Source organism: Musca vetustissima, unplaced genomic scaffold (genome assembly GCF_032173495.1).
Source record: "Musca vetustissima isolate MV318-11 ecotype Yass unplaced genomic scaffold, APGP_CSIRO_Mvet_v1 utg27952, whole genome shotgun sequence".
Classification (NCBI taxonomy): Eukaryota; Metazoa; Arthropoda; class Insecta; order Diptera; family Muscidae; genus Musca; species Musca vetustissima.
The window spans coordinates 16,054-42,116 of NW_026885490.1; the positions used below are offsets into that span (position 1 = coordinate 16,054).

At 38.2% G+C, this 26,063-nt stretch overlaps 1 protein-coding gene across 1 annotated transcript; it reads right to left on the bottom strand.

Moving 5' to 3' along the window:
* LOC133332759 (microtubule-associated protein futsch-like) lies at window positions 1–24,831 on the bottom strand (the record flags this gene model as incomplete). The annotated part of the gene is made up of 5 exons (XM_061541135.1): window positions 1–110; window positions 16,604–17,119; window positions 20,438–20,849; window positions 21,072–22,412; window positions 22,455–24,831. Coding segments are annotated over 5 exons (4,756 nt in total), but the record flags the coding sequence as incomplete, so codon positions are not given.
* Between the last annotated feature and the right edge of the window lie 1,232 nt (window positions 24,832–26,063).

Below are 26,063 nucleotides of genomic sequence, written 5' to 3' on the forward strand. Positions count from 1 at the left end.
TTAACAAGTTTTAATGTTGATTTTTACAAGTTGTTTTTCTACTGCTGGTGATGGTGCTGCAGCTTCTTCTTCTTCTTCTTCTGAGTATTTGCCAGCGACTGTGTAACCAACTATAAACATTTTACAAGAAGTAACACTTAAACACTTACTTCAAAACACGCGCACACACACACACGTCCAAGAAGAACAACATTTTTCAATAAGAAAAATTATCACAGTTAAGAAAAAGCAGCAGCAGAAGAAGAACTGAAGTACCATAGAGAGAGGGAGGAAGAAAAAAACTCATTAAAACTTATGCTAGCCAATAGTAAAATTTAGTGTGTGTGTGAGGGTATTCCGGGATATGTTTTGAGGATGTTAAAGGGGACGATAAGGGGTACCAGAAAGTATGATGAATGAGTTCTAGTTTTTCGGACTTGCTGAAACCGTGAACGGTTTTTTTCCAGTAAAGTCATTAGTGTTTACATGTGTCAGAGTACGTATTAACTGATATGTATGTGTGTGATCGGTTATATGGTGCTATTTTAGCTTTGGCATTTTTGTTGGTATTAAAGGATGAAGATTGAACACATCAACAAGAAGTCATCCAATGCAGAAGTCTTCGACACATTTTCAGACATAAAGCCTTCAGATTAGTTACTAACAGGAGATCTGTCAATAGAATAAACACGAGTACCCATAAAACGATCTTCCAAAGACATTAACATTATCACGAAAATAGGGTCAACGAACAGAATCGACTCATTGGACGAGTAAAACACGGGCAGTGTATATAAACACTAGCGCTGCTACAACAACCTGAGATCTCTTGTAAAAAAACTACCTTCCAGGGGTTCGCAAAATGTCTTCTCTGCTCCTATACTGACAAAATTCCTTCCACAGGTCTTCTGTAGATAGAATGGATTCCACATAAATAGAATATCTTATCAAAAACTCCATCTAGAATTTCTATGAATTTAAAATCTTCTGGATTTTATTATATCTATAGATTGTGTGTGTAAAGTGTTCTTCAGGCCACCCTTTGCAAACTTTTTATGTGCGGAAGATGTTCTTATATAGAAGACATCTGGTTATTATGCATACCGAAAACCTGTTGAAGGCCTTTCATGGAGGGGCTTCTATCCATCCTCTCAATGAAATACATTTAAAGTAATATTCTATAGTAGAAAATATCAGAAGGATCTTCTATTAGGAGTAGAAGGCAGATGAAGTATTTTCTGTGAAAAAATGGACATTCGAGGTCAGACATAGAGCCTAGAGATCTGTCAATAAAATACCTTCCAGAGGTTCTCTTCCATTGCAAAAGGTCTTATCTGCATAGAAACGCTCCTATACTGATAAAATTCCTTCCACAGGTCTTCTATAGATAGAATGTATTCCCCATAAATAGAATATCTTATCAAAAACTCCATCCTGAATTTGTATTTAAAATGTTCTGGATGTTCTTATTTCTATAAATTGTCTGTGTGAGGCGTTCTTCAGACCACCCTTTGCAAACTTTTTATCTACGGATTCTTAAATAGAAGACATCTGGTTATTATGCATACCGATAACCTGTTGAAGGACTTTCATGGAGGGGCTTCTATCCATCCCCTGCATGAAATACCTCTCAAGGATATTTTATAGTGGAAAATATCAGAAGGATCTTCTATTAGGAATAGAAGGCAGATGAAGTATTTTCGGTGAAAAATTGGACTATCGAGGTCAAATTGTGTTCGGAAGTTTTTTGTAGGGCTTATATCTTCAAAAGACTTCAAATGAGTTCTTGTGGCTGGTCTTCTTAATATATTGCGAACCTCTGGAGGACCACCTATGAATACTTTCAATATCTCCAGAGGTTCCTCATTATATAATAGCTGTGTAAAGTCTTCTAATTATAGATAACCGCTGGAGAGTCTGCTATACATAGAAGATGTCTGAAGGATATATTAGTGGAAGAGATACATGTAGAAGACAGCAAAAGGATATTCTATGCGAAGTAAGCTTCTGGGGATGATTCTGGCTACGGAAGATTTCTGTAGGGATTCTATCAACAGAAATTCTCTGATGAGTACCTGTGGACGATCTTCTATATATAGCAATGAGTCATCTGTCAATACTCTATAATGGCAATACGGAGGGACCCTACAAGTTTCGATCCACGATCCGGGACTAGTAAACCCAAAGACACCACCGGAACACCAGAATATCCTCACGGGCATTCCGCACAACACACACACCAAACAACAAAACCTCCCAACAGTCCACACAACCCATCCACACAGGACAGTGACCCATCCACAAGCACCCGAACAACGAGCAATCAAGGGCCCTAGCCAAACACGTCTAAGCAGACGGTTCGACACCACCAGTGTTGCCAAAACTTTGCCATTAAAAAATGCTAGATTTTGTTTAAAAAAATGCTATAAAGTGCTAAAAAATTTAAAAAAGTGCCAAATAAAAGAGCTAAAAATTTATAGAAGGAATTTCGCTTATAGCTAATAATGAAATCTTAAAATTTGCTTGCAAGACCTGTAAATATTCACCTGATATCCTATTTATTCATAATCAGAATAAAATTATATGTCGATATAGCCATGTATATATAACACGCAACATTGACGACAGATCTTTGAAATTCTGCACATTGCAAACATTCCTAGGATGGTATTGAAAATGGGATATATGTGTCCCCAACCGATTTAGTTATAATTTGACATTTTGGATTTTCATTGGAAACTAGTAAAAAAGTGTCAGTCGGTGTTGCCGACAGATATATACCCCCAACCTGTGGTTTGCGGAGGTCTTCGGAATTACACACAGATTATATTATTGGCTTTATATAAGAAATATGTTTTTATCAAAGAGGTTTCGGATTTAATGTTGATAAAATTTTATAAACTACTGGGTCCAATCTTCGGAATTGATATAGGGTTGGTATTGATAATATTTCAATGCAATAATAATTCGCCTGATATTGCATTTATAAAAATTGAATATTTTGACCATTCGTGGGGGCGGTACCAGAAGTAGTGGACCAATGGGTCCCAGCTTTGGAAATAATCTAGACTTCGTAAAAATAATGGGTTGTGCATTGTTTGGTTCATATCGGACATTCCGTTCGCCTGATAATGGATTTATAAATATTGAAAATTTGGACCCCTTATGGGTGAGGTTCCAGAAGGAGTGGACCAATGTGTTCCATCTTCCTACTTGACCTAGGCTTGGTGAAGATAATAGATTGTACACAGCTTCGTTAAAATAGGATTCTCATTAGGCTGGAAATCTCCATGCCAATAATTATCAAAATTTGGCCGTGTTTCGGGGTAGCCTCCAGAAAGCAGTCATGGACGTTTTTTAATTGATTGTAATATCACATTGCGCGTATGCTTCGGAGGCTGGTTTAAAGTACCGACCTATTTTCGGTATTTTGAGGGGTTTAGCCGTATTCTATGGCCTCTGTTAGGGTAGAAAATATTTATGTGGACAATTTCTACATTTGATACTGCATTTAAAATTTCCGTCCTATTTGCATACTTTTAAAGTTTTAAAGTACGTCCAATCTAATAATAGACCTATTGAGTCACCATATGACTCAATAGGTCTATGTGGAATCGAAAAACGGAAAATTTTTTAGTATAAAACCAAATAGACGGAAAGTTTTGAAAATATCCAAAAAAAATACAAAATGCTAAAAAAGATGCTAGGTGCTAGATCAATTTTTTTGGTGCTAAACGTGTTTAAAAAGTGCTAAATCTAGCACTAAAAGTGCTAAATTGGCAACACTAGACACCACCAACAGACAACAGCGACCCCCAGAGATCTGATATTTATAGAAGTTACCTGAAGGGAATTATATCAAAAGATAGATCTAGGAGACATTAAATTGATATTCTATGGTAAATAGGCCCCTGGAGGTTATTCTGTGTGCGGAAAATCCCAATAGGTCTTCTAACCACAGAAGCCTTCCGATGGGTACCTGACCTTTATATAAAGCGAACCACTTGTGGGATATCTATATACCCTTTAATTGCAATACATTCGGAGGGTAAATAGAAGTAGAAGACAACTAAAGGATTTGCTATGAAAAATTAGGTTATTCTATGTAAGAAAAATCCCCGTAGGCCTTATATTTTCAAAGGTCTTCTGGTAAGTTTTCACGACTGGTCTGTTAATAAATAGCTGGGGGTCATCCGTCTATACTCTAAAATTGCAATATTTCCGGAGGGTTTTCACCATATAATACCTCTTTAAAATCGTTTAATTATAGATAACCTCTAGACATTCTGATATCCACAGAAGATATGTAAAAGGTATTTTATCTAAAAACAACCTTTGAAGGAATTGGTATTTTAAAGAGTACAACGGGACCCCAGAAGGATATTTTTTTCAGTATATAAGGAAGATCCCTGTAGAGTTTCTACTCCAGATGTCTCAGTACACGTGACCGTCAACTAAATTGCGAACCTCCAGAAGTTAATTTATACTTCATAACGGCAATACTTTCGAAGGGTCTTCGCTACATAATACCTGTACAGTCTGCTATCCATAGAAGATCTCCGAAGGACATTAAAGTAGAAGAAGACGTTTGAAGGTATTTCTATAAAAAGAAGCCAGTTGCAAGACTACTCTCTTACTTAATCGTTTGTACCTGTAAAAGATCCGTGGTAGGTATTCTATTTTATATACAGAATACTTAAGGTGGCAGAATGAGTAATTTCATCTACAGAAAACTTTTGGAGTGTGTTCTTCAAGCACTTTTTATCCATAGAATATCCTGGAGAACCTTCTATCTATAGAAGATTTCTATAGAGAATCTTATTCATAAGGCCTCTCTGGAATTTTGATGCCTGAAGAAAGCCTCTATAGTGTTTTTAATTTATAAATTGCCTAAGTGGGATTTTCTTATACCTATAGACAAAAAAATATTCTACCTCCCTCCAATAGAAGGCGGAACTACACTTCAAACTTTTTTTTTTCGTAGACCACACAATGCATCTATATTCTCATTTAGGACGGTTTTGTTCTCATATAATGGTACCGACCCATTTTCGGTGTATTAAAGGTTTTAGCCATATTTTCCCTTCGTACTAGCATGTTTAGAAATAGGCCCCGTATGAAGGTCCTGACCTAGTTTTAGGGTTTTAAAAGATTAACAAGAAAAACATTTTTGCAGAGGTTCATATTTTTACAAAGCCTCCAAATAAAAATACATGACCCGTTTTTGAAGATGTTAGCCGCATTTTTCAATCGATGGCATTCCAGGTTCCTGAATGGTGAAAAAACTTCTTGAATGGTGAAGAACAATTTCGATATATAGTTCTATATTTTGACATAGTCCCCATATAAAGATCTCCGCCCATTTTCGCTGTTTTGAAAATGTTAGCCCAATTTTCCAAACGAATTTGGCATTTCGGGTTGAATGTTAAAAAAAATATTGCATTATGGGTAAAAACATATTTGCCAACGATTTTTGATGTAGTTACATGCTTTGACAAAGCTCCCATATAAACCAGTAAGGAAAGTTGTAAAGTCGGACTGGGTCCATTTACGGACGAAAATATATGGGAGCTATATATAAATCTGTACCGATTTTTACAAAACTTAACACACATCATTATGAACACAATTTAGTACGCTACGCCAAATTTCGTGCAAATCGAAAGATATATAGGAACTTTGGTTCACAATTTACATTAAATCGGACGAAAATATATATGGGAGCTATATATAAATCTGTACCGATTTTCACGAAACTTGACACACATCATTATGGACTCAATTTAGTGCGCTATGCCAAATTTCGTGCAAATCGAAAGATATATAGGGACTTCGGTTCACCATTTACATTAAATCGGACGAAAATATATATGGGAGCTATATCCAAATCTGAACCGATTTTCTTTAATTTCAATAGTGTTCATCCTTGGGCAAAAGAAGTGAGCTGTGCCAAATTTCATCCAATTCGGATCATAAATGCGACCTGTACTTTGTTTACAATTTAACATCTACAGACAGATGGACGGACAGACGAACATGCACAAATCGACTCCGAAAGTGATTCTATGCATATTCTCAAAAGGAACCATATGTCTATCTCGTTTCCTTTTGCTTGTTACAAACATATGCACAAAGATATAATACCCTGTACCACAGTGTGGTGAAGGGTATAAAAATGGGCCGTTCCATTTTCGGGATTTTTTAAATGTTAATGCTGTAATTTTACAATCAATTATAGGATTCTACCTAGAAATTGTTCAATATAGGTGTTTTTACATGACTTTAATGCAAAGGTACGTTTTAGTTCCTAGAAGTTTTCCGTCCTGAAATTCTATAATTTGGTATTTCATTGCCTAAAATCGGGAGGTACGGTTATATGCCTTGGACCAAGGAACACCTTTTCCAATACCATTACTTGTTTTGATATAAAAACCATCTGAGCCAAATATTGGCCACCTATGTCAAGTGGTTCGGCAGTTGATGAGTTTATACCCAATTTTTGGGTAAATACTCAAAATAGGGGTACCTTTGTATGGGGGCTACCAGTAAACGTGGACCTACATACAGGGACATTGAGTACCCAAAAATAACACTCTGTGCCAAAATTCAGCCCATTTTGTTGTAAAATGTGTCTAATAGACAAAAAAAATACCTTAAATCGGGGGATACGGTTATATGGGGGCTATATCAAAACTTGGACCCAAGATTTTGTATTTCTATATTTGCTTTGACATTAAAAACATGTATGCAAAATTTTGACCGCCTATGTCAAGTGGTTCGGCAGTTAATGAGTTTATACCCAATTTTTGGGTAAATACTCAAAATAGAGGTAACTTTGAATAGGGCTACCAGTAAACGTGGACCTACAATCATAAATTTTTGCATGGCCATGGGGTACCCAAAAAGAACACTCTGTGCCAAATTACAGCCAGTTTGGTTGTAAAATGTGTCTAATAGTCAAAAAATACCTTAAATCGGGAGATACGGTTATATTGGGGCTATATCAAAACTTGAACACAGGGACCATTTTAGATTTCTATATTTGCTTTGACATAAAAAACATATATGCAAAATTTTGGCTGCTTGTGTCAAGTGGTTCGGCAGTTAATGAGTTTATACCCAAATTTTGGCCGCCTATGTCAAGTGGTTCGGCAGTTAATGAGTTTATACCCATTTTTTTGGTAAAAAATCGGGTATTTACCCACGTCGTTAAAGTATCGTAAACTATCCATTCTAAATTTGATAACAGAAACCCGGAAAAAGGGTGTAAGATGTTGTATTACCGATTCAATATAGTAAATACCCAAATAAATACCCGCAAATGGGTATTTACCCACCCCTCGGGTATTTACCCGGCAAATACCATCTCTAGGGAAGGGTATCCATTCAAAGAAATCCTCTAAATAGTATATAAACCCTCATCTATAAAAGAAAGATAGGTCTACTATTCATGAAAGACCTCCATAGAGCTTTCTACTGTGAAAGGTATTTTACCCAAAAAAAGGTGTCTGTAATTTATTCTGAATAGAAGGTCTTCAATATATAGAATATCTCCGGAACGTCTTCCATTTGTAGAATAATTCCGAAGGATATTACATTTATAAATCTCTAAAGGGTCATCTCTATATCTCTGATATCTAAAAGAAACAACCAATCTGTAAAGTTGTCTACTTTTGCAAAACCTTTGGAAGGTTCTATCAAAAAAGACCCATGAAAGATTTGGAGGGTCAACTCTCCAGAGATTTTCTTTGAACAATTTATAAAAAAAATCCGGGGATCTTTTTCGGTTTAATAAAGATTAGAATATTCGGAAGATGACACTATAAACAGTGTGTGTTTTACAAATGGCAGGGAAAAGTTAATAAATACTCCTCCATCATGCCTTCACATACAGTGCTTATAGTTTTGTTATTGTTTACTTGAGTTACTTTAGAATTGTTAAACTAGTCATAAACTTATGCTGTTTTTGAAAGTTAAACAAACACAACACCTTAACAAAGTCAAAATAAAAATAAAAAAAACTTTTTCACAACGCCATCCTCCCATACATCCTACTACCCTACAGGATTCAATAAACCTGCTAAACACACAACTCCTACCAACCATCCTAACACACATAACAAACGTGAGTGCTGGCATCGACGCCCCCTCTTTCCTAAAAAAAAAAACTAGCAACGTTTTCCTTTCTAACCACACCTTCCTTCCTTCCTGACTGGCATATCCTTTTTCCGGCTTTAAGCAAATGTTTTACTATTTTCTCACCCCTCTCTCTCTCTTTCTGGCTGACTCAACACGTGCCATATTGTTTGTTTTAGACACTGGTCTGATTCTGTTTGTTGTTGTACTCTCTACCAGAAACATGATTCATCATCATGATTCCCAAGTTATGGTAGGTGAGGTGGTGGGGGGAAACCCCGGAAACTTTTATTTTTAGCAAAATTTTTGTGCGGTTAAACAACAAAGTCCACATGTGATGTGCTTTTTTTTTGCAATCAAACCAAACAACTAAATTCAAGCAAAAGACCTCTGACATATTTGTTGTTGTTGTTGCTGTGTTATATAGAAGAAAAAAAGAGTTTTTTATATAATAAAATAATAAAAATTTGTTTAGCTACCATTTTTTCACTGAGCTGCAAATCTGTTCCGGATTAAAAACCAAAGAAACCCATCGAAAGAGCAAAACTTGGGGTGTTGACAAAACTTTTAATGTTTATGGGAAAAATATTTTAAATAAAAATCAAAAAGTTTTGGTTTTTTTTTTCAGAAACAAAAGTCAAATAGGAAGAATTGATGGTGCGATGAAATATGGGGGAGAAATAAGTTTAAAATATAAGTGGGTTTCCATTAATTATAAAAAAGGGCAACTTTGATTTGCCATATATATGTCTTTTATATATGAAAAAATCGTTGGTAGGTCTCTCATCAGTAAAAGGCCTTTGGAAAGTTTTCTATCTATAGGAGGTCTCTGGCGGATATGCTTAAAAAGGGCTTAAAAATATTAAAATATTCATTGTGTTAGCATCATGTTACGACTAGAGTGCTTCTGAAATATTAAACCCGTTCTTCTCGAAAAAGACGCGAGCAAAAATGTTTTAAATTCTCAAAAATACCGAATAGTTGGAGTACGGTTATATGGGGCTATACCAAAACGGGGATCGATATTGTACGGATGTACTCAAGAAGTACAAAACCTATATTATTGATTTACAGGAAATGTGATTGAAAGACAGCAAAAACATGGTATTTAGAAGCTGCAGAAGCATTTTGAGGTCACCTGGATTTCTCCTGATCAAGCAATGGGAAATCAAATTGATCATGTTGTAATTGACAGTGTTTTAGACGTTCGATCGATCCGAGAAGCGAATATCGATTCGGACAACTACCTAGTAGCAGCCAAGATTCGCACTCGTCTTAATGTAACAACACGTAAAGCGATGGAGAATTATCGAGAGAAAGAAGAAAGAGAGAGAAGAAAGAAGAAGAAAAAAGTGAACGCAAGCAAATCAAGATGTACAGAAGTCAGAATGAAGTTCGGAAATTTTAACAACGAGTAAAACAACAACCCGAAGGCTTTACTGCAGGCTCATCTTACTATAGAGATGAAGATGGAAACCTGGTGACAGATACAGTGTATTGAGGATATAGAAGAAGCATTTGAAAAAGCTTCTGGTATCAAATAGTGGCGGTGAAGAAGGTACCCCAGACCGATAAGAGATGACGGAATAGAGGGTATACCATCTAGCCAAGAAGAGGTCAGAATAGCAATCAATCGGCTAAAGAGTAATAAAGCAGCAGGAGGCGATAGGTTACCAGCCGAACTATTCAAGATGCTAGTCAGGAGCATGTACCTGCTGATTAATACAATTTGGCTAGAGGAATGCATGTCCAATTATTGGAACCTCAGCATCCTGTGTTCCGTGCACAAAAAGGAGACAAGACTAAATGTGCCAACTATAGAGGAATTAGTATCCTCTCCATCGCATATAAAGTGCTATCCAGTGTGCTGTGTGAACGACTGAATCCAATCAGACGTGGCAAATCCACATTTTCACTCTGCGCCAAATCCTGGAAAAGACTCGCGACAAACACATCGACACATTCCACCTATTCGTCGACTATAAAGCCATATCCTATCCCTATCCATTCAGAAGTATTTAAAGCCATGTCTGCGTTCGGCATTCCTGCAGAATTAATACGGCTATGCAGCATAACTTTAAGTGGCACAAGGTTCGCAGTAAAAGTAGGAAAGGACCTATTGGAGCCCTTCAATACCGAACGAGGATTCAGACAAGGTGACAGTGTGTCGCGTGACCTAACATCCTGCTGGAAAAGGTCATACGAGAGGCAGAAGTGAACAGAAATGGCACTCTGTATACCAAACAACACATGTTACTCGCCTACTAAGCCAGCTAAGTAAATAACTACCCATCATGAATTACGGCATTTCGCGCAGCACTACGTGTCGTATAGCCAGATTAAGATAATAAATGTGTGTGATGAGATTCATGATGACAATGTAACTGAACAGGTTAGTCGGCGAACACAAGCGGACAAGTGGCTAGACCATCTGAAGTGCAGCAACATCAGTACCGGAGTGAATAAATTGTGCGCAACGCTTAAGTCGCTCTCGAATCCAGGAAGGTATGGTGATCGGACGACTGTCTTATTTATCGACGTTGAGGTCGTAGATTCGAAGATTTTAAACGAAAGTGACAGGCTGAAGAGAAGTGTATTGCGCCGCATACGATCTATTCAAGTGGAGGAGGAACCACTACAATTTACGTTGGAGGATGTTGCACGTGCTATCAGAAGCGCAAAATCATCCATGGCGCCTGATCCTTGTGGAATCTCTATGGTGATGTTGAAGCAGGCGTAAAGTAGTTAACAAAAGTCCTTAATTTTTCGTGAGGCACCCTAATAGTTCCCGATGCCTGAAAAAATGGACAAGGTGGTTCCGCTACTGAAACCAGACAAGGATCCCATCAAAGATGAATCATATAGGCCGAACTCAATTTTGTAGCCAAATCGTTAATGGATTTCGGAAGCGGTACAGACAACTACAGCTTTAAACGCCATTTCCACACATATTACGGAAGGACTCAACCAGAGCAAGCCTTGTAGTAGAACAGTTATGCTGGCGCTGGATTTGAAACCGTTTGGACGTCGAACGAACAACCCTCAAACCAAGTTTGAAACGTTGGATCGTAAATTATATGTGTTAACTATGACATATAGAGGTGCAAAAAACTATCTCGCAGATATTGCTTACTTTTCCGGTCGAGAAATAAGGAAATATCCGCCACCATCAACAGCCACACTGTTTGCCACATGGAAAGAGGAGATGCGTCTACTATTAAATGTGCAGATCGATGGATCCACAATTCCGACCACCAATTACCCCAAGGTTCTAGAGGTCACATTCTATTTGCGATAATGTCAGGACCAGGAACAAAGTTCTCAAGTCGCTAGTGCTGTCGGCATGAAACATTGTTAACAACATACTCAGCAATAGATCGATCTGAGGTAGACTATGTGGTTTTAGTGTGGTCCGCCAAAATTAGGGCAACACAATAGAAACTGCAACAGGATATCTCCTCATGATTCCAATAGACCACTTACACGAAGAGATCCCCCTGAAGAGATCCGACAACAAGATGTTGTTGATGTAATATCTGCTCGGGTGTTATTGAGACATCCAAACCATCATATGGTACTTCAATTCATATTGGGCTCGAATTTATGGCACGGTGGACAATATCTGCTCGGCGTGTGAATGGTCCACATGACACGCTAGAAGCAGAACGCTTTCTTGAAACTGGAGTTAGAAGCATTTGGTTCTGCTAAACAGCAGTATAAAACAACAACACCGGACGGACATGCATTAATCAACATAGAATATATGGGATCTGCTGTGAATATTTCGAGGTTTTTTGATATAAATACCACATTATGGCAAATTGTATAAAAGAATGATGAATCATTGCGCTATGCATATGACCCGACTGTGTGGTCTTCGAAGACGAGCAAAAGCAAATGTCCCTTTTTTCTTTTATACCCTCAGCCTTATGGCTAATGGGGTATATACACTTTGATATGTAGCAAACAAAATCGAAATCATGGTCCGCAAAGTGTAAAAAATCTGTATGGAAATTAAAGTTCTGGGCGTATACATTAAGAACCTAAAATTACAAATAACTCCGAAACTTAACATATGGAGCCTTTGACAGTTTCTACAGTGTTATTAAAACAATTATTTTCTTAAATAATTTTAAACTAATTTATTAAAATGTTCATTATCCTGACAGCCAATAATTGCAATAATTCAAAGTTATGGTTTCTTGGTCAACATATATATATACCAAGTCCCTGACCGCCCTCCCCCAAGAAAACTTCTATTGAATTATTCGATAATCAAAAGTTCAAAGTTTTTCTTTCGTATTTACTTTTCAGTTCTTTAAAGACAGAGAGTCCTTATAATTGACTGTGACTTGAACCCTTATACTTCATTTAATGATGGCAATTTTAGTTTTTCAAAACTAATCTCCCCCGAGAGAACCACAAGAGAGAAGACAAAGAATAAAGAAACAGACAAACACACACAGCTACTGATACATGTGTATGGGTAAGTGTCTTAACTGGCATCTTAAAACTAAAGTTAATTTTTTTTCTTCAGGGGATGGGAGAAGAATATCCGGCAGAGAATTATTGAATTCAAACAATGAAATGAAGAAACTTTTTATTATTTCAATACTTTATGAAAACACACATACACGCACACTTGCACCCGCCCACACACTCTTCTTCACACGAACATATCAAAAAATTCTTTTTTTATTTTGTAAAAGATCTTTGGGTTATTTCAATGAAAACTTTTCTCCATTATTGCTGATTGTGGGTGTGTGCGGGGGTCAAAGACTAAACGCCGAAGATTCATTCATTGTGGCATTTAGTAGAAGAAACAGCAACAAAAACTTTGCCAAAAGGCTGTTCCTTTGTCCGTGAAAGTATTTCAAATATTTTCTTTACTTGTGTGGCTGGTTAAAGTTGTTATAAAAATGGATTTATTAAAATGAAAAATGGATTTTAATTGGAAAGGTTTAAATGGAGAGATTAATAAAAATTTTTTAAATAGAATTCGAAAATTATATTAACTTCTTTGCGGAAATAATATCATTGAGATACCCTCGAAGACATAGTGTTGTCCCCTATGTAAAAATTGTATATATATATAGAATATCCTTTGGGATCTTCTATGGATTAAAAGTCCTTAGATTCCTATTAACGGTATCTCTACTGGATATAAGACAGATCTCTCTACAGCCAGAAGTCTAAACAAAACTAGAACTTCTACAATAAGACCTCCCTAACAGATCCTCTTTGATAAAACACCATGCGAGGTTCTTCTATGTATATAGAAGGTTTTAAGACCTTCTGTAAAGCTTTCATATGGGATCTTCTACGGATAGAAACTCTCTTAAAAAGTCGACAATAGAATATATTCTAAGAGACCTTCTTGGGTTCTATGCAGGCTCTCCTAAGATAAAATAATTTCTGCAGGGTCAAGGAACTTACGTTGGAGGGTCAGCAGATTAGTCGTGGAGCATAAGAGGAATAAATGGTTGGAGCACCTGGAGAGTTGCAATATCAGTATCGTTGTAAAACAACTGTTGGCAAGGGTTAAGTCACATTTGACGAAGAAACTGTGACTGATCCGAAGAGATGTGCGTGTTATATTAACCGACAATTTTTCGAGCATCCCGAGAGCGAGAGCGCGAAGCGAAGAGTACTACGTGGTATAAGATCTCTTCCCGCCGAGGAGATACCACCACAGTTGACGATGGATGATGTTACATGTGTCATCCGTAACGCGAAGTCATCCAAAGCGTTGTACCCTAACTGAATATCCATGTATATGCTGAAGCAGCTGGACGAGCCAGGAGTCGAGTACTTGAACAACGTCTTCAATTTGCCGATACCACCCACGTCGTTCCTGAAGCCTGGATAATGGGCAGGGTGGTCCCGCTACTGAAGCCAGGCAAGGATGCCAGCAAATGTGAATATGATCTTACAGGCCGATTTCACTTTTGTCGCCAGTAGCGAAGGCCCTTGAGGCATTACTCGTCCCCAGCATTAGAGAAAGCTATCCTGTTGCTAATCTCAACATGGATTCCGTAAGCAACACAGTACAACTATATCGTTGCACGCCATCTCCACAAATATAAGTCAAGGACTTAACCAGAACCGGCTGTGCGATAGAACAGTGTTGGTAGCGCTTGACCTATCAAAAACTTTTGATACCGTCAATCATGCCACACTATTTGAGGACATCGAGAGCACTTCCTCTCCGGCCGAGTTTGAAACATTGTATAGTCAATTAAATGTGTGGACGCCAGTCGTACGTGGAGTTCCGGAATAAGAAGTCCAAACCCCGTTGAGTGAAGCAGGAAGTTCCTTAGGGCTGAGTGATATCTCCGGGATGAGAATGCCATTGAATGTGCAGGTCGAGGGGCATTACAATTGCGACCACCAACTAAGCAAAAATACTCGGGGATCACATTTGACAGCATGTTCTGCGATAAGTTGAAATTAAGAACAAGGTCCTCGAGTAAGCTTGCCGGCTACACTTGGGACGCAGATAAGGAAATATTGTTGATCTCTTACAAAGCGATAAGTCGGTCTGTGGCTAGCTATGCGGTTCCAGTGTGATCTGCGAATACTAGTGATACCTATAGGAGACGTATTCACACCTGTCAGAACGCCGCGCTGAGGACTGCGACAGGGTGCCTCCTAATGACACCAGTGGGCCATCTTCATGAGGAGACGAAGATCCTTCCCTTACGTCAGCATAGCTATATGCTTTCGTAGGAGTACCTGCTCGGGTGCTTCAGGGACAATCATCACAACCATCATATGGTATATAAGACTACCCAAACCAGGCGTGTAAAGAAGGATCTAGATCTTCTATGGTATTCCCTTTGAGGTATTCTCAAATTAGAAGACCCTTTGAAATATTTTATGAGTAGAAGACGCTTGCAGTCTGCTATGTATCGATAAAGGGGGCCTTCTACCAGTCTTCTAAGGATTTGACAACTATTGAGGCCTTCTATGAATAGAAAACCCTTTGAGGTCCTAAATGGATAGATAAACAAACAATTTTGTCTTCAAGGAGGTCGCCAACGATTGGAACCCCCTTCGAGCTTCTCTAAGGATTTGAGACACTTAGAGGTCTTTTAGAAAATTATTTCAGGTCCTCCGTGGATAGTTGGAAATTCTTTGATCTCCCCCTTTGTGGTATTCACAGATTAGAGATCTTCTATGAATAGAAGACGCTTGAGGTCTACCACGAACAAAAGGCCCTTTAAGGTATTTTTTGAATAGAAAAAAAGCACTAGCATTGGATCATTCCGAATCGAACTAGTTCAAAGGAACTATATCGCAAAAGGGACAACCGGTACTAGTTCCTGTTCTTTTGTTCATATACTGCGTTTGTTCCAATCATTTTCCTTTTTTCTTCCCTCTTCGTTTTTACCACCACTCTCCTAGTTCCCGTCATTCCATCGTGAACTAAAAGAGCATATGAAACTGAAGTCATTTAGTGGAGCGAACCGAAAAAATGTCGAACCGCTTCAGAAAAGATATTTTCATGTGAGGTTGAAGCCTTCTTGAGCCTATGTTTTTTTTAAACACCCATGACCCCGAAACAAAAGCGCAATCAAATGAGTGGCTCTACGAGGGGAACAAAGCTGTCATATTCTGAGTGGTGTACCACAATTTGTTTGCCTAATGTCGTCCGGAAAAATTAAAAAAACGAACTTAGGCTCAAACCATCACATTTTTAATCCGCTGTATAAGCCTGACTTGGCACCCATTGACTTCTTTTTTATTCCCTGGAGAACCTTTGAGATATGCCTTAGAAAAAATACCCTAGCAGCCTTTTCGTGCATTTCACCCTTCTTTCATAAAGTTGATTTATCAGTCCAAATTAAAATCTTACAACTTCCTCAAGGAATCAACAGTGTTAATATGAAATCAATTATGCAGGACATCGATAAGAATGATTAAAATGCATTTACTTTGTAGATTATTCCAAACAGAACATAAGGAGTCTCAAGTGACAATGAGAGGTAATACATCAATTAACTGATAATGAATTATTTATTTTATTTCGAAGAAGGATTCGGGATGTAAAACGAGACAATCCAGGAGGTGGAGGAAGGCATACGTGATTAAGAAACTAGTCTGCTGGACACTGCAGAATATCTGAATGTAGAGGAAGAAACGAAGGATGCAAACACAGATTATTTTAATTGAAGAAAGCAAAATCCGTTCCTAAGAATGAAATCGTATACCTTATCATTAACATACATTATCCTTTTAAAGGATGAAACTGGCCATGGTCTAACTAAGTGAAACATGATTCATAAATATTTAAGCATGTTGTTGTTGTGTTATTGTCTGTACTTACCACTTGTTTCATTTGTTGTGCTCTGAGATCCTTGTTGATGTTGTGCTGCTGCTGCTGCAGTTTGTGCCTGATGTTGTGCTTGTTGATGTTGCTGCTGCTGTGACTGTTGTTGCTGCTGCTGCTGTTGATGATGTATATTTGTCGAACAGAATGCACTACCACCCAAACCAGCCGATAACGGAGGCTGAACCGAAGGTGGTGGTGCTGCTGCCGGTGCAATACCTGTTGCACTACTCGGATATCCACTACTTGCCCTATATGTGGGTGGTGGCGAACCCGGATCACAATGACCCGGTGGTGGTGGGCCATAATGTGATGGAGGCGGAGGCGGCGGTCCTGCAGCATAATGATGCGGAGGTGGTGGCATACCATGATGCTCCGCACCAGCCTGTTGATATTGATGATGGGCATGTACATGAGCATATTGATGCTGATGATGTACCCCGGCAGCACCATGTGGTGACATATGATGGGCATGATAGGCAGCCGCCGCAGCAGCTGCTGCCGCTGCATAGGAAGGTGGTGGTGGTCCATGATGTTCCAAGGGTTCAGTGTGTATGCCCAAGTCGGCAGGATTGTAAAGACCGGCGGCGGCATTGAGTGTTTCCGATAACGAGGAAGCCGAAGTGGTTTGTGATGTTGCAGTTGTGGGTGGCGGTGAAACGATGGGAGTACCTTGAGGAAGAAGAATGAGGTGATTGGGAAATTTAGGAAAATTATATTATTGTGCTATTTTAACAAAATCTTTTCATAATAAAACGTTGGCGCCATTAATTTTTTTTGCGATATCTATGCGTAAGAGATATTTTAGGGAATGGAAACTTCCTTAGGCCCATAAAATTGGGAGAGGAGGTAGAGAAAAGGACGAGGGGCTGGGAGAAGGATAGACAGGTAAGAAAGTGGATAGTTAAAGTTAATACTTTATGTTCGTTAATAATGAAATTTCGTTAATGAAATCAAAGCCGGGTGTCTAAATATATATCAAATAACCTTATGGTCATAGAAACCCCTTGTTGGGCGCCAATGGGTTCTTGTAATTTGAGGGGCTCTGTATTAGAAGCCACTGAATTAATTGGATTCGACTAATTTATAATTGGAAAACATTTAAATGTTGTAATTTCATTTCGATTTGGAAGCTGTTTAATAGTTTGGAATTCTGTTGGGCGCCAAATCAGATTTTTATTCTCCCTGAAGCTACGGAACCATTTTTGGCATTCAAAAGGGAATTAAAAATTAAAAATCACTGTCAGAATCAGAAGTAAATAACACAATTTCACATTTAAAGATAATAACTTGATTTGGTAATTACACTTTCTAGCAAAAAATACTAAAAAGTGGGCGCCAGACAGTCAATTTGTATCGCCCTTTGCGACTTTTAAAATGCAGCCTAACTTCGATAAATCAAATTTTCATTAAGTAGTGACTATAGTACAAAGGAGGTTAATTCTACATCGCAAAGTCGCCATAAGTCAAAGTTTTTTTTCGGGATAATTTGGTTCGAATTTTGGTTATTTTTAAACTCCTAGAAACATCAAACTCTCTCAATATCAGAAGTTAATCGTCAAAATGATACAATCATATCAATAAATAATTACTCAACGGAACAGTGGCGCCCAACGTGGTGGTCCTCGGCAAAGTAATCAATCTAACTTTATTTGACGCTCAGCATCAGTAATTGAGAAGGTCTATGTGAAATAGCAATTCGACAATTGGATTTCGACACACAATTTCGGATTAAGTTATTCAAGTGATTTCCTGGCGCCCAATGGATTAAACATCAAGGCCAAAATGATCCAGTCATGTACAATACACAATCAGCGGAGTTTGGAGTTTCCCAGCAAAGCAATTAATTTAAGTTTATTTGGCGCTCAACATCAGTAAATGAGGTCTATGTGAAACAGCTATTCGACAAAAAAAAATCAGATTAAGTTATTCGAGCGATTTTCTGGCGCCCAATGGATACAACATCAAATCCAAAATATCCAGCAACTCTAATTGGACTATCAGATCTAAATGTTGGTAAAAATTCTCCATTCAGAGCTTGAAATGTCAGCTTAATTCTATGCGACAAAAGTATTTTAGACTAAATGGATCAATTACGTTCATTGGCGACCAACGAAATATAGAATGTAAGATTTTAGATAAAAAAGGAAGTTGATCTAAGGAGACTTAAACAATTTGAAGACCCAATCGTTTTCTAATATAAATATAATAGCGCCGAAGTGTGCGTAACAATTCTCAATACTTACGACACAATGAATAGTTTTGAACGATTTTTCTTCCAGTGGCGCCCAATAGGGTAGTTAAAAAATAACAACAAAGTTATTCGAACATAAGATTTCCGATTTCCGATTTCCGACAGATAGTAGCACCCAAGATTAAATTTTTCTCATCCAATTGAAACGAACTTACGGAACAACCTTTTACGTTTATTAGCACCCAACAAGAAGATTAATAGTAAAATTTTAGACCAAATCGGATATCGAATCCGTCCAGTGGCGCCCAACATTGAGCTTGTAATAATATTTACATATTTCCTGACAAGAGAATCTATTATAATTTTCCAAATCCAAATAAATATCGGATCATTCCAGTGGCGCCCAACGGTTTCGAAAATTAGATTTTAAACCGAAATGGATAGGAGACGATTTAAGAAAGGCCGAACATACTACATTTTCTGGCGTCCAACAGATTAGATCAATAACCGTGGTACATTTGTACCCATCCAAAGATAGCTCTGTAACTCATTAAAAAATTGGACTATCGTGAGGAAGGTAGTTTCTGATTTCCACGAGTCGCCCTGATGGCCCCATTTTGCCTAGGGCCACAAAAATTTGCAGAGGGGTTGAGGAACACCTAAATAAGATCCCAATAAAAAAATAAAGAAAAAGCTTAACCCATTCGAAAGCTATAACGAATTTATTATGATTGTTTTAGATAGATTATCATTTAAGCATGGATTTAAATATATACTATTTTAATGTATATATAATTTTGAGTTCCTACATCTAGATCAGACCCATATAGACTAATTTAAAACAAAAAACCTCACGATAGTCCAATTTTTTAATGAGTTACAGAGCTATCTTTGGATGGGTACAAATGTACCACGGTTATTGATCTACGTATACTTTTTTGGTTATTGGCCGTAGGGTTAAAACAAGATCATTTCAGATCAAAAATTCTATCAAACTATAGGAAAGCTGGGGAAGAAGAATATTCCTATAGGAGAGCTGCAAGTATTTCTCATTCTGTGGAAGAGCTACAATCTTCTTCCTGTGGAAGAGCTTCTTCCTCTAGAACATCTGCAAGTATTTTTCTTCCTGTGGAAGAGCTGCAGGTATTTTCCTTCCTATTGGAGAGCAGTTATTTTTCTTCCTGTAGCACCCAACGAAGGACCAAAGTTGTTCGAAATATGCTAACCTAAAATATCGTATTGTTTCAGTGAGCCCAACTTAGGGTTTCTTTCATATAAATTCTAGGGATTAATTATTGTATGATTTTCCAGTGTCCCACACAATAACTCAACCATTAAATTTTGCGGTGTAAACATTTTTAAATCAACGCTATTTCACATATTAGCAAGAATCGGATCAATACAATGTCTCAAAGTTGGAAATATATTTTGGCGCCCAACGGAGTATTGAAGTTATTATAAACAAAATCCGATCTAAATAGATATCGGGTTATTTCAGTGGCGTCAACTAAGAATTTATAGGTGTCTAAAGGGTTCGGATCTTCGGCCTTAGATAAACCCAATTCGTAGGCTGTCCGTAATTCATTTTCGTACAAACCCTGGACCTTGGCCAATGTATTCAAAGAGATCATGCAATGACGTCTTTACTTATGACAATTATTATTCAGTATTCGAATTTTTATTGCCATTCCTTACGGATAATTGCGTAAGTTCATTGGCGACCAACTCTTTATTTACCTTTCTGGCGCCCAACAGGAAAATAATAAAAATATTCAATCAAAACTAAGAGTTAAGACACTTACCTTCACTAACACTACTACCAGCAGCCCCCGGTGGCAGCATACTAGACAAAGCACTCAATGGAGTATAGGATTTTGGTGGTGGTTCGGTTGAACCTGGCCGTAGCAAACGTTCCTCGGTAACACTGGACTGAACACGATATTGCATTTTACAATAGGCCTCTTGGCCGGCACCAGAACTTGAATTGACATAGACACCGGTAATGGTAACATCTGTATCTTGGACTATCACCACACTTGATGAAGTGGGACGACTTGAATCCTTGGCCTCCTTAGTACTGCTTGTGGTGGTACTACTACCCGAAGAACTGGATGTTGTCGTGGTCGTAGTATCCGTATTTGTTTCTTTGGTATCTTTGGAATACTTGGAATCATTGCTTTCTTCACAGATATTTGTGGGTTGCTGTGGCTGCGGTTGTTGTTGTTGTTTTTCCAATTTTGTAGGAGTATTAGGAGTGGTGGTTGTGGAAGATTTTGTTTCTGTGGTAATAGAAGATTTCAATGGACTTGTTGCGGCGTTAGTGGTAGTCGAGGGCGTTGTGGTGGTTGCTGGAGTTTCAATTGCAATGTTTGTTGTCTCCTTTGAGATGGGAGTGTTCCGTGATGCTGCACTCGAGGATGTGGCTGTGACTGTTGTCTTTGCCACTTCCGTTGAGGATGTTGTGGTGGTACTGGTAACCGGAGTACTAGCTTTACAAGGTGATGTTACGGTAGTGACTGTAGCCGAAGTTGTATTACTGGGTAATTTAGCCGTCTTGCCCTCCTTGCCCTTCGCTTCCTTAGACTTCTTACTTGGCGTCTTTTGTTCATCTTCATAGGTCTCATAACCACTTAGCTGGCCCAAATTCCTATCCAAATGCCGTTCCACTTCATAGGTGGCCGCCACGATGGCACTGGCATTTAAACTGGCCATACGCTTCCGGGCCAATATACCTTTATAATCGCCAATCAGTTCTTCTTTGAAAATTCTCTTTCGTTTCTTGGGCGGCTTCTTAGCTTCGGGTAGCTTGAGTTTGGCGGATTTTTCTTTTTCTGGACTTCCATCTTCCTTATCGGAGGATTCTGAATTACCTTCCTCAGCAGAGCTACCCGTACTTAGTTTGACCATTTTCTTGAGCGGTTTCTTAATTTTATTATATTTACGTTTGACTTTAATGGGCGTGGCTTCCGGATCGGTTTCGTTCTTGCCCTTGGCTTTCAATTGTTTTTCCATTTCTTTCTCTTTCTTTGCCTGCAAACGTTTTTGTAACTTTTTCTTTTTGATACGCATCTGTTCGATTTCATCCAGCTCACTGTCACTATCAAATTCCCAATATTTACCAAAGCCACGTCCACCGGCATCGTTGCGTTGTTCCCGTTTCAATTCTCCCACGGGTTCTTCTATGGCAGGTTCGGGAGGTTCTTTTTCTGTTTTGGGGGTTTCCTCCACTTTTGAAGGATCTTCTTGTTTTTTCTCCTTCTTGGTGGCTTTGGGTTTCTCTTCGGGTTTTTGTGTGGAACTGGTTGAAGGCTCCTTGGGTTTTTCTTTTTCCTTTTCTTTGTCCTTCTCTTTTTCGCTTTCTTTATCTTTCTTTATAACTTCTTCCTTTTCTCTTTTCTCCTTGTCCTTTTCCTCATCACTGTTATCGAGGGTACGTATTTTTGGCGGCATTAAGGTGGCCTTGGATAGACCCAATTCATAGGCTGTCCGTGATTCATTTTCATACAAACACTGGACCTTGGCCAGGGCATTTAACGAGGCCATGCGATGACGTTTTTGACTAAAGACAATTAAATTTTTATCATCCTCAGAATCACTGCTCTCTGCCACCTCGTCTGAATTGGCATTCTTTGCGGACTTTTCCGATTTCTTTGCGAGATTTGTTTTTCTGGGCCGGCTGGCAGTTTTTAAATTCTTTTGTTTTTGGAGATTCTTGACCTTGGCGGACATGAGTTTCTTGTTCATGGCAATGGTTTTCTTTTTTCCCAATTCCTTTTTAGGTTTTCTTTTGTTTATATTTTGCTTGCTTTCTTCTTCTTCCTCCTCCTCCTCTTCACTCTTTTCCTTTGTTTCTAGGTCTTCCTTAATCTCTTCAATTTGTTCTGGAACTTGTTCCGGTTCTTTGGGAATATCTTCTTCTTCTTTATTTTCCAAAGCCTTGTGCGTTTCCTTATCTTCCATTTTCTCCTCCACCTTCTCCTCTTCCATTTTACCCTTTTCTTTGAGCGATGAAAATTTGCCAATCTCCTTTTTGTGTGTAGCATTTTTCTCCGATTTTTTCTCTTCCTCTGAGAATTCCAAGAGATTTTTCAATGTGGGCAGTTCCATGCGTATGTTCTCTTCGTCCTCTGATCCCGACTTAAAGGCATAAATATCATCATCCTTGGCGTTAGCTTCTTTATCGGCCGTCTTTGCCTTGGCCGCCATTATTTTGGAGAGTTGTGATTTTTTCGTAACCGCTTTGGGTATTTTCGGCTTAATCGGATTAACTTTGTATTTCGGCTGTAATCTCTGTTTCAAGTTACCCATCTTCGGAGGCAGAGGTTTGACAGGCTTCGGCAGAGTGGCAGAACTTGGGCGCTGGGTTTCCTCTTTAGGAGATGTCTCCGGTTTTGAAATACTATCCTGTGGCGGAGCTTCCACTACCTCCTCTTTGGGTTGCTCTTTTGCTGCCTCTCCACATGTGTTGTCCTTTTTAAGGGTCTGTTTCTCTACGGCAATCTCTTCGATTTCCATTTGAACCACTTCAGTATTTGAGTCTATGGTTACTTTGAGTATTTCATCTTTTTCTTCATATAATTCGTCTAATTTATTGCACTTTGTTTTGTTCGCAGGATCGGATTGCTCACCGGTCGTCACCGGTGGCTTTGAGATACCGGGTGACTTTTTGGGAGATTTACTGGGAGTTTTAACCTTCTCTTCGGTTGTAGTATCTTCTTTAAGATCTTCCTCTTTTGACTTACCTTCCCTTAGCTTTTCTCCCTTTAACTCCTCTTCTTTTATCTTCTCTTCCTTTTCTTTTTCGAGTATTTGTTCTAGGTCCTCCTTGAGAGGTTCTTGTTTTTCTGGACTCTTATGTTTGGGAGATTTTCGTTTCTTGAGATTCTCCAACTTTGCGTCTTGAGATTCATCTTTATTTTCACTTGGTTTTTCTCCTTCCTTTTTATCGTTTATAGACTCCTCTTTCTTTTTCATTTCTTCATCTTCCACCTTTTCTTTCACATTCTTTTCAGTTTTAAGGTCTTCCTTTACTTCTTCGGATAACTTGTTTTCCTTGACTTCCTCAGGTTCCTTTACTTCCTTTTCATCAACTTTACTCTCTTCTGTTGCATCCCGAGACTGGATTTTCTCTTTTATTTCCTTCTCTTTCATTTCCATTGGTTGATCTTTATCCTCCTTTTGTTCGTTGATCACAACTGACTTCTTTTGTTTTTGTTGACTATCCATTCTGGCCTTTTTCTTTTTACTATCCCCCACCGAATCCTTTTCAATTTTCTCTTGCTTCTCTTGGTCTTTTTTCTCCAACTCTTTGGCGGCGTGTACACCACCACTTTTCTCTCCCTGTGCTTCTTTGCCGCCTGCCTTTGACTTTGAATTTTGTGCTTTCCTCTTGTCCTCTTCGCTGACCTTTGGCCTCTTCAAGGGTTTATTATTGGTCAAGGTGGCAATTACTTTGACTGCTGCTGCCCGAGATTTAGTTTTGACATTTTCCGATATTGAAGATTTCATACCCAGTTCCTGGATATTTTGTTCCTTCGGCAAGAGATTATCGAAGCCACTTATTTTAATATCTAAATTCTTAAGCATTTTACTAATGGCCTTGTGTTTGCCATCCTTTTTGTCCTGATTCTTGCCCGGCAATTCCGTTGAACTAATGGTACTAGAATTGGAACTTTGTGGCTCTTCTTTGCGTGAATCGTCTTTCTCTTTTTCGGCTTCCTTTTTTAATTCTTCTTTGTGTAATTTTGCCTCATTATTCTCTTGGGCAGATTTCTTAAGGTTCTCCCGTGAAGAAGCTCTGGTGGTACTCTTTTTCTCTTCTTCAGGTTTAGGTCTTTCCTTGCTTTTCGAACGTTCATCAACTTTGGCGGAATCTTTGCATGGTGACGACGACTCAACCAAATCGGATTTTCCACTACTCGTCGTTTTTGGATTCTTTTTAGCGGGTGATGTCGTTTTTGTGCCGTCCTTTTTGCTAGGAGTTCCAGATGTCACGGTCGCGGCAGGGGCTGCAGTATTTGCTGGCTTTGCCGGCGGTTTACGCGAAGCTGGCGATTGACTAGTACTACCAGTGGCGGGACGCTGTTTCTTGGCTCCTGCTGCTGTTGTTGATGCCGCTGCTGTTGCTGCCGTTGTATTTGACCGTTGCTGTCGCTCAGCAACAGATAAACGCCTTTTAGGTCCCATCACCCTGAAAATGTGAAAAGAAAATAATAAGTACAATATTTTTCAAAAAATGAATTCGTTATTTTAATTTTTATACAAAACAATAATGACGAAGCAATGGCAAAACTAGATTCTTCTACGTTCAGAAATCTAACCTAAGTCACTATGACCTACATGCGTATACGTGCCGACAATAGTTATACGCAATTATTATTATTTCCGACGATTCTATTATTTTACAGGCGGCAAATATTTGGAAATTTAAGTTTTCCACTTCTATAAATATCGAATATTTTTCAGGTCCTCTATAAATATCAGATTAAAGATTTCCCTGTGAGAAAATTGTGCCTTGAACGATGTTTAAGTTTTCCACTTCTATAAATATCGAATATTTTTCAGGTCCTCTATAAATATCAGATTAAAGATTTCCCTGTGAGAAAATTGTGCCTTGAACGATCAATCATCCAGAGGTGTACTGGAGACGTAAACCAAATGGGATGATAATGTGATTCACTACTTACGTTTATTTAACGGCTATGAGAAAAGAGTTTTGGTCAAATAACTACTGGGATGTTTTAGCCTACTTAAAAAAATAACACCTATATTCCGGTAGATATGTAATAGATACTCTAACCGTATAATGAGCATGGCGGTAAATACATTTAATTTTTATAAAAATAAAAAACAATAAAAATATCTTCAGAATATTAAAGAAAATAATATAATAATTACCAAAAATAGGGTTTTTCGCGTATATATTTCTAAGTGAACTTTGGCAGTTGTATTTGACGTATACGTGTTGGCAATAGTTATACGCACCAAGGCACACATTTATTATTTTTGACGATTCTATTATTTCACAGGCGGCAAATATTTAAAAATGAAATATTAACGTTTTCTTATTCTATAAATATCGAATGATCTTCAGGTCATCTATAAATATCATATTGAAGATTAACATTGCGAAAAATGCAGTGCCAAAACATGGACCAATTTTGAAAACTGTATACCTAGGGGCTTTCTATCTTCTGAAAAAATTCATGCTAAATTACAGACAGGGAAATGATCACTTGGAAAATTCGGTAAGAACATTCAACATATTGAAAATGACGTGGGACCTTTTATATGTTAGCGATATAGATTTTTTTACCAGGCCGTTTTTATCCCTTAAGAATACAGAATTCCAGTTAATGTCACTGAAAAATGCGTTAAACAGCTAAATGGAGGCTGTATTCAAACATTTATTCAAATATATTT